The 9,216-nt window shown below is 48.0% G+C and overlaps 1 protein-coding gene across 2 annotated transcripts in view; it reads right to left on the bottom strand.

The window, feature by feature from the left end:
- Nucleotides 1–248: 248 nt before the first annotated feature.
- RSPO3 (R-spondin 3) overlaps nt 249–9,216 on the bottom strand; it is a 121,757-nt gene continuing 112,789 nt past the window's right edge. The window contains exon 5 of one of the 2 annotated variants that reach the window (XM_019520312.1): nt 249–1,437. In XM_019520312.1, the coding sequence (XP_019375857.1) occupies nt 1,247–1,437 (191 nt within the window). In that variant the 3' untranslated portion in view covers nt 249–1,246. The remainder of the gene's footprint in view (nt 1,438–9,216) is intronic. The other variant, XR_002098004.1, reaches the window with a different exon arrangement.

The following is a 9,216-nucleotide window of genomic DNA, read 5'->3' on the forward strand; positions in this document are numbered from 1 at the left end:
AATTTATTACATTTTTAAAAATTATATTTCATTGTTTCACAATAACACTTAGCTATTTTTTTTGTTCTTAACATAAATATCAAACTGGTTGAAGTCTGAATCTCTAGTTTTACTGTTGTAATAAACTAATGTTTAAAATATTTGATTATTATTTGACAATATTTGACAACATCAGACTGGTCAAGTGACCAAATCAGTGCATCTATATCATATATTTCTGTCAACAAAAATGGACAAAACTTTGTAAACTATCCACAAATATATTTATTGTACTAGCTTGTCTTTCACTAGATACAGACTGTTAAAGTAGTATCCTTTTCTATGATGTAATGCCAATCACAAAGCAGTAATTTTTTTCCCACTTAAAAAATCACCCTTGAGCATGAAAAACACATCCTTCCATGGTCTATGTTGTCTTTTTTATTAACTCAGCATTGTTTCCTACAATTATGATTTGTCATTCACCAGATTTGAAATGTAGATTTAAGTTACACATAGTTATAAAAAGCATAGAACAGCACACACTGTACCACTGTTTAGACCAGAAAATGTCGGGTTGTTCCATAGATAAGAGCGCTATACAAGCAAAGCGCCATCAATTCTCCTTTAGGGATTCAGTCTCCAACGTTTCAATTCCTTCCACTTCTTTTTCCTCATTAACTTTCAGAGTTTGGCCGCTATTCACTCCGATGCTTCCCACATGAGACTGGAACCACAGAGTAATTCAATCCTGTTCCAACACAGGGTATAAAACCTTAATTTCCTACTGGCTCTTGAGAAATGTTGTCCTCCCTCTCTTAATATTTATATACAATATATGAAGGGATATCGTGTCTTTGACCTAGACATATCTCTTGCCTCGTACTTTAACAATAGCTTGAACAATATTTTACAAAGGAAAAAAAGATTGTTCATCTGGATGTCATTCATTATTATATTGCTATATTTTATACCCTATTAATAATATATACAAAATTTCTTAGTTGCCTTTACAGATGCATGGAAGCATATAATATAATGGTTTTAAAGTATCCCATTTTTAGATTTCTTTTAACAATTCTTGGCTCATGACAGTTCTCTTTAATAAACTATAGTTGCACGGAGAATATAGGAATTATCTGGAATGTTGCTTAAGTTTTAATAACAGATGGCATTGTCCATGTAGAGTTTTGATGGGTCAAGCACCTGTCACGGGGATCTGGTTGAGATAGCAGCATCATAAGTCTAAAACAATCTTGTAAGGCTGTTAGTGTGCAGTGCCAATAGGTTCTGGTTTCTGTTCTTTATTCTGGCCTTTTCTTTTCTTCGGCTGCATTTTGTTTTTGTTTTCCCGCTGTTCTCGGTTTTGTCTTCGGGATGTGCGACCTTTGTTTTCTTGCCTTGTTTCCTTGCTTTCTTCATTAGGCTTTCTCCTATTCTCCTCTCTATTTTTTTCCCCTGGAACGAGACACATGGCACATTATGAAGCATTTTCATAACCTTTAATTCCCCTCATTTTGCGAACAGCTTGTAAAATTGTACCTGGTTACTAGTTCACAATGCTGATGGTTAAAACAGAACAGTAATATCATTGTTTGGTGAGCAGCAATGGATCCCCGACTATAGTAAATCAAATTCTGAGGCCAGATTCTTTACTTCTGTGCTGTGGAAAGTGGCTTGAGTCTGACCCTCCACAAATAGCTGAGCACTCCCTGGAATGGAGGATTTTTTATCTAGCATAGGGTTATGATAGTTGGAAGCTATACTAACTTTTCCACCCTCCTACTCCTGCACCACATTGGCACAGAGTGGTACATCTGTGTTCCACTGATTGTTAACTGGTGTCTGGACTCCTGGGTCATTTATACACATACCTTTTCATCTCGGGATGTGCCAGAGATCTGGCAGGTTGTGTGAACTGATGTGCACTGCGCTGCATCCCGTGCAGTTGTATAAGTGGCGAAATGCATGTCACCACACAGAAAATGGCAGCAGTGCACTTTTGAACTAAAACACCTTTGAGGTGCTTTAGTTCAAAAGCGCGCTGCTGCCATTTTCTCAGTGTTGACGTGCATTTTGTTGCTTATACAACTGCACATGATGCAGCACCGAGTGCTTTTAAAAGTGCCCAGTGCTATGGCAAAAGCATGTGTACAAACACCCCTGACAACTAAACCAACTGGTGGAAGTTAGAGTTCCCCCTAAGCTACTATCTTAGATCAGAGCCAGGAGCCAGAGCAAATATGGCATTTGAGTGAGAGAACTGTAATCAGTGCCCTGCTTATTCCCCACATCTGCTCTAGAGCTCTGCTTGGCCTAGGATAAGCTCTGAGACCTAATGCTTTAAAATTCACCCCCTACTGCAGGGGATTTCCTGCTTTGCAGGGCAAACTGCTTAGAATAATATCAATTCCAGCACTGGTAGGAAAACCTAGTTAAACAAAAACTGAAAGCCCCAGGTGTTGAGCCTTTTACTCGTTGATGCAAACCTTCTGCATTCAGTAACTTTGCTTTACCGCTGTAAATCTTTTTGAGGATTTTGTTACAATTGAGGATCTCTTGAGCAAAGTTTTCAGTCCCTTAAAGAACAGTGAAATGTTGCATACTGGCTGTGGATTACATTGGTAATGTATTTATTCTTCTGGTTCTTATATCTACATTATAAATAGATGCGTATATGAAATATCAGTCTAAACTTGGCTTCACAGACAAGCCTCAAGCTGAATGAACTTTCTGAGCCTGTCTGTCTGAGCCTGTCTGTCTGAGCAGTCTTGGGGAGTGTATGGCTGAGCAGATCCCACCCCTCCCATTCACTAATGTGCTCCAGATTCAGAAGTTCGGCCTTGTCTACGGCACCTGCTCTCAGAGCTGATCGACAAACCTAGAGTAACATCACTCATGAACTTGCAGCTCTGGAGTGAATCAGAAGATGTGGGGAGGCAGGGCAGGTTCAGCCCTGTGCTTCCCAAAACCATCTGTTGATGCAGTATAGACATTTTACATGAGAAGATTGTTCTGTGTACTATGACCTATGAATGAAATTCACCTTTGTATACAGAAGTCCCACTTAACCCCTCAAAGCACAGTGTGACCGAGGCTACAGCAGTACAGTACAGAGGCTCTTCTTGAGATTTCCTTCATAAGCCAGGGGCTTTTTTCTTTATGAGAGCTCTCATGAGGCACGTAGGCAAAATTCTGCTTTATGATATCAACGAAACATTGCATGTCTAAAATAACTATTGCACCTTAAAGTGAAAATATTCCAGGTCAGGTATCACAAATGCCTATGGTCAGAAATACTCTGGGTTTTTCCTAGAAAACACACAGATGACTAAACCTGATTATTAGGTGATGGTTTTGCTGGTGTGTTTCAGATGGAGAAGGCAATGCAAAGGAGGAACTCTGTCCCTTGCCTCTGTGAACAGGCTGAAATCCAGTTCAGGATATGAAGATGGAGGGGTATGGCTTTAGTCAGAGGGAGCAACACCAGGGCTGTCAGAATAAGGGAGAGGAAGACAGAGAAGAGCAGGAAAGGTAACTTGTATGTTGGGGAAAGGCAAAGACTAAGAGTAAGAAAGAGATATGTTGCAACCTCTATGTGCTATGTATTTTCCTAGCTTGTCTCCCAGAAATGCTCTGCAGGTCTTTCTTCTACAACTTTAGACACTTGAACTGCTGTTTACACTCCAAAATTACTCCAGTGATTTTTGATAGCCAGACCAAAATGAACAAACAAACAAACCAAAAGTATAAAAGCCTCAAGCCCCCATAAATGCTACAACCCTGTTAGCCGCATGGTTGCTCTCTGAATGGCAGTTCTTCTGCAAATTTGCACAGTGATAGGGTCTGTGGTCTAGGGACCACAGCAGCTGTGGTCTAGGGAATGTATGCCCAGCTCTCAAACAAAGCAGAAGTTGTGTCTCGGGGTGACTGTGCTTCTAGCCCAGTTTTGATATCATATATAAAGGTTTCAGTAACAATTTTGAATTCCGTTCCAAAACTCTGTAAAGACTGCTGACTCCAAATGAAATGTTATTTTGATGGAAATCATCCAGAAACTCAGTGTTTGACATTGTTCACTTGGTGATTGTCCAACATCTTACAGCTGTGACCTCCCAACCACAATTCTTTGGACACAGTGGAAAGATATCCTATCACTTTACGGTCCAAAAGCTGGTGAGTGAGGTGGACTGCCATATAAGTGAGACAAATGTTAGAATATACATGTTAAATGTACATTAAGATATCAATGCTAGTTTAAATGCAACTATTTAATAGATAAGGTGCCATCAGCTGCTCCAGAATAAACAGTGTGGACCAAAGAAACTTTGATGGGACTATAGTACATCAGACTACAGCAGAAGTGGACAATTATTTAGGTCTGTGGGCCACAAAGGCTGTTTGGCATGAGGGAAAAGCAGCTCCTCCCCCTCACCACTGCTGTGTCCTTCTTGCTGCAGCCACCCAGAGCCCGCGTCAGGGCTGCACTTTGCTGCTGTCACCACTGCCTCCGGGCTGCCCAGCAGGACAGTGGTGGCAGTCCAGAGGGGTCACAAGGCAGCCTGGGCATTGGCTCTGAGCAGCTGCAACGAGGGCTGGCAGCAATGAAGGGGAGGGGTGCTTTTCCCCTGCACTGAGCAGCAGCTTCTGTCTGGCTGCTGCTGCCGTAGCATGGGTAAGTAAGTCTGGCGCAGGCGTGGGGTGGGCCAGGGTCGGGACTGTGCATGGGTTCTAGCTGGTCAGGAGCTGGTCCTCTTTGCTGGGCCAACTCTGGAGTGGGCGCGGGGAGGGCTGGGGTTTGGGGCTGTGTGGCCAGTGGCAGTGGGGGATGGGGCCAGTGACAGTGGCAGCTGGAAGGAGCTGCCACTGCCTGGGCTGCCTAGAAAGGCAATCCAGCTGCGGAGTCACCCCAGGCCCACTGCGTGCCCAGCGGGAGCCAGGACAAGCCAAGGGCTGATGACACCTGAGCCAGGTGTAACCAAGGGACCCACTGCAAGCTGGAGAAAGCTTCTCTGCGAGCCAGATCCAGCCCACGGGCCATATTTTGCCCACCCCTGAATTACAAGGTTCCAGACTTTAAAATCTTTACAAAACTGCACTGATTTTTCTGTGACTTTGTTTCAGAAGTAAACACAAAGAAAAAGGTCTGACAGTGTTGAAATGTGCTATTTGGACTTTTTTGGACAGGAAAATATGAATTTTTCATTGAAATTACTTCAGGGTTTTTGCTTTATAGAAGTTTGGATTACATAACACATACTCAGAGGCAGTGCTTAAATGACGCATTGTCATCAAAATAAAACATTTCAATTGTACCCAAATATTTGTTTTTAATTTTTACTGTCAGAGAATTTTAACATTTGTCTATTGTGTTCCTGCAAATAGCTTCTTCTGTGCCACTCTTTCAAGGAACTTTTGACATGACCCACTGTAAACAAGCACATACTGCTCTTTCTGTGAAGCAGGCTTTGCACTAGAACTTCGCATTTCTCTTGCTGTTGTGAAACAAGTAATCCTAAACTTTTTTTACAGCAACCACAAATGTTCCACCATGCAGACCTGATGCATTAGCTCTTTTCACTGCTATTTATAAAAACAGTGAACAGTATGTGATGGCATTATGTTGCTCATTTTCTTTTTTATTCAGCTAAGATTGTATACTCTATTGATATGTAATCATTGGAGCATTTTAAGCCATTTGAGCTGAATGCTAATGTACATTTTTCTTGCTGCTGATATACACCCCGAAAGCTTTTCACTCTTAAACAACATTTTTCCTCATTTAATATTATACGGATCCTGGCTGCATCCACATGTGCAATTAGTGCTATATAGGTTTACTGCACAGTAATTTACTGCACAGTAAAGCCACCCTGGGTAAGCTTTTACACATGCAGCCATTTGGGAGCAGATTTGTTCCTCATAGCACTATCCTGCCTCCTCCTTCAGCAGCCAGGGGGAGCGGGAAGCTCCTGTCACAGCTGCCTGTGGTCAGGAGCCCTCTCTAAAAGCCCTGTGGTATGCTCCCTAGCCACCTGCATTTCCGGCCTGGAGCAGCCTGCAGTGTGCTGGCACAGCCCTCTGCAACTGTTGCCAGGGCCTGCTGCTCCACTCTCAGGCCCTGAGAGCAACGACCTGTTCCCTGAGCTCCTGCTTGCAACCCTGCTCACCATGCTTCACCACCATGGCAACCACCTCCTAGCCCAGGTCAGACTCATCCCTGCCTGCCCCTCTGTGTTATGTGGCTCAGGGGGCTTGAAGAAGGGGGTTGTCTTCCCATCAACTCTGGATCCCAGTCAGCCAGGAGCTCCAAGCCCCCTGAGTCCAGGCCTGGCTGCAACAGTGGAAATGGGCTAGCCTGCAGGAAGAGAAGTGGGTTGTGGGTCTGGAGCAGCTGCAGCAGGTACTGCCAGAAGCCAGGCCTGTCTTGGCCTGGGAAGGGGTCAGGGAAGGCAGGCTGCTTGCAGCAAGCACCCAGCAGCCCACCTACTCTTGCAAAGTGAGTGGAGATGGAGGGTTCGGCCAGTACGTGCCTGTGCCAGGACCTACTCGGCTGACTTACCTTGGTCCCTGGGCACCTGTGCATGCACGAGCCCTGATCTGAGGCCAGGCAGCTCACAGCCCCTATCTCAGAAATATTGCAAACTGTTGCAAACATCCTCTTTCTCCTGGCTCTGCAGGTCCAGCAACTGCATGCAGGTGGGAGGAACTAGATACATGTGGGGATGCACCATCACAGTCACTGCCAGCCTTGGTCAGGGCCCTCTATATGCGTCCTCCCTGGCAGTAGCAGACCCAAGACCAAACGTTGGTGCTGGACTGGCTAGTCACCATGGCAGAGGAGCATCTGGGGACTCACAGGCCTGGCATGCAGAGGACCTTGTGTGCAAGTGGGAGAGGGACCAGGCAGACTGGGTGTTCTGGGACAGACTTCTGGCCCTTGAGGAGAAGCATATCACCCTCCTCAAGAAGATGGTGGAGGCCCAGGAGCAGCAGGCTGTCATGGTGGCCAGGGCAGTGGAGGCCATGGAGGACCTCTGGGTGCTGGACACCGTACTGGACTGTGGCAATTGCTTTCATCCTGCCTGCTGCCATGCCCCCAGCTCTAGCCCTACCTGCCCCCTGGCAGCCACCCACCACCCAGTGACAAACCCCCCAGTGGGCTTGGGCTGAGGTGCAGTGGTGCCTCCAGTGGCCAGGTTCCCCTGTCCTTGTACCTTCCCCAGGTCCCTTGCCAGCTGCCCTCTGCCCACATGGTCCCACCCCTGGCACTCATCCTGGCTCCATGTGGCCTTGGAGCAGGAGCTTCCTGCAGTGGGACCAGCACCACATACAGGCCCTGCTGGTCCTGGCCACTGGCCACAGGATGGGAAACCAGCCACAATGGAAGAGCAGCAGCTGACCTCACCCTCAAATAAGCCCCCTGCCTTCCAGCCTCACCACAATATGCACACCCACGGTGGTGCAGGGAGGTCAGGGTGATGGGAACCTGTCCCTGGGCTCTGCCTCATAGGCACCCCCACCCCATTATCCCCAATTCTATGAGGACACACAGAGCACACTGTACATAGTCTACAGTGGGAAGAGGGTGCTGTTTTGGTGGTGGGTGGGATAGTTGTTGGAGGGGCTCTGTGCGTCAGGAGGAGGGGCTCTGTGGTTTGGGTGGAAGGGGGTCTGTTGTTGGGGAAGGAGGGAGAGACAGGGTTTGTTGTTCAGGGGGATGGCGTCTATGTTTGTGGATGGGGAATAAAGTGTTTTCGAGAAAATTGTAGTGAGCATGGTGATGGGGATGCATGATGGGACTGTAGGCCAGCTATCCAGGTGGCCTACAGCAAAGAGTGCAGGAGCAGGTGGTCTGCCAGCACCTTACACACCCAGTGCCCTGGCCCCTGCTGCTAGGTGTGTGGCTTGCCCAGGGCCTCATGGTAGGGGCCTCGTTGCTGTTTCTGGTGCCACAGCTGGTACTCTCAGTGCCAGGCATTGTCCACCCACTGTGTCTCCTTCACCCATGCCTCACAGAAGAGCTTGCTCCTGGCCTCATAGATGTTATACAGCATGCAGGCTGCAATGATGACCTGGGGGCTGTTGGCTTCTGTGACTCTGAAGCAGGCAGAGAGGGTGTGCCAGTGTTCCTTCAGCCAGCTGAAGGTATGCTTCACCAATGTATGGGTCTTGCCCAGGCATCTGTTGAAATGTGGGAGGAGGTGGGACCATCACCTAGCCCAGCTCGAGGCTCAGCACCCCTGTTGTGAAGTGCTCACTCCACCAGGCCTGGCCTGGAGGGTGGAGTTGCAGAAGACATGGACATTGTGAGTTCTGCCTGCCCAGCTGGTGCATGTGCTGGTCAACAACAGTCTGCAGCATGATGGAGTGAAAGTCTGCCAGCTGTAGTAGGGGCAGTTGCTTCAGGGTGGGCAGGTTACTGGGATGTGGATCCCATCCAGGGCCCTGATGCACTAGGGGAAGCCCAGGGCATGGAACTCTGCCACCACTTCTCGTGGCCATGCACCTGGAGCACAGTGTGCTCCAGCGTGTCCTAAAGAGCATTGCAGACCTCCAGGATGGCCTCCCTGGCAGTTGCCTTGTCCACAGCAAAGAGGTGGGTGATGTAGCATAGGCTGGCAGGCATGGCCAGCTTGAGCACAGCAATGGCCATCCGGGTCTCCATGGGTTTGGGGAGCCTCATGGTGGTGGCCTGACACTCCAGGTGCAGGTGAAGCTGATCAAGGAGCTCCTGGAAGGTAGCCTGGGTCATCTGAAAGGACTCCAGCCACTGCTCATCATCCCAGGTGCTTTGGGCAATGTGCAACCACTAGTCCTGGCTGGCAAGGCAGGCCCACAGGCAGCAGGGTTGGTGTCCTTGGAGCTTGTGGATGACACCAGTGGTGGCATCCACATACTGATTGTTGGCTTCTCTTGAAAAGCCCTCAGCAGCCCTCTTGAGAAACCAGCCCTGCTTTCTGCTCCCTAGCCAGCCACTTCCCTGGCCAGGAGAACCATGCACAGTGCAGGGGCAGCATGTGGCAGCTCTCTCCTTGCTGCTTCTGCCTCCCTGCACTATGGCTGCTCCAGTCCCTGCCCCTGGCAGTGATGACCAGTGTCCTAGGATCCTGCTGACTGCAGCACTGGCCCTGCTGGCCTGCTGCAACAACTGCTGCCTGGCCCATGGCCATCTGTCCCCTCCTGGCTCCCTCACATACAGTGACTGTCTGCCCAGCCACAGCATGCCAACCCAGG

Source organism: Gavialis gangeticus, unplaced genomic scaffold (genome assembly GCF_001723915.1).
Source record: "Gavialis gangeticus isolate Ggan-Ray unplaced genomic scaffold, GavGan_comp1, whole genome shotgun sequence".
Classification (NCBI taxonomy): domain Eukaryota; kingdom Metazoa; phylum Chordata; order Crocodylia; family Gavialidae; genus Gavialis; species Gavialis gangeticus.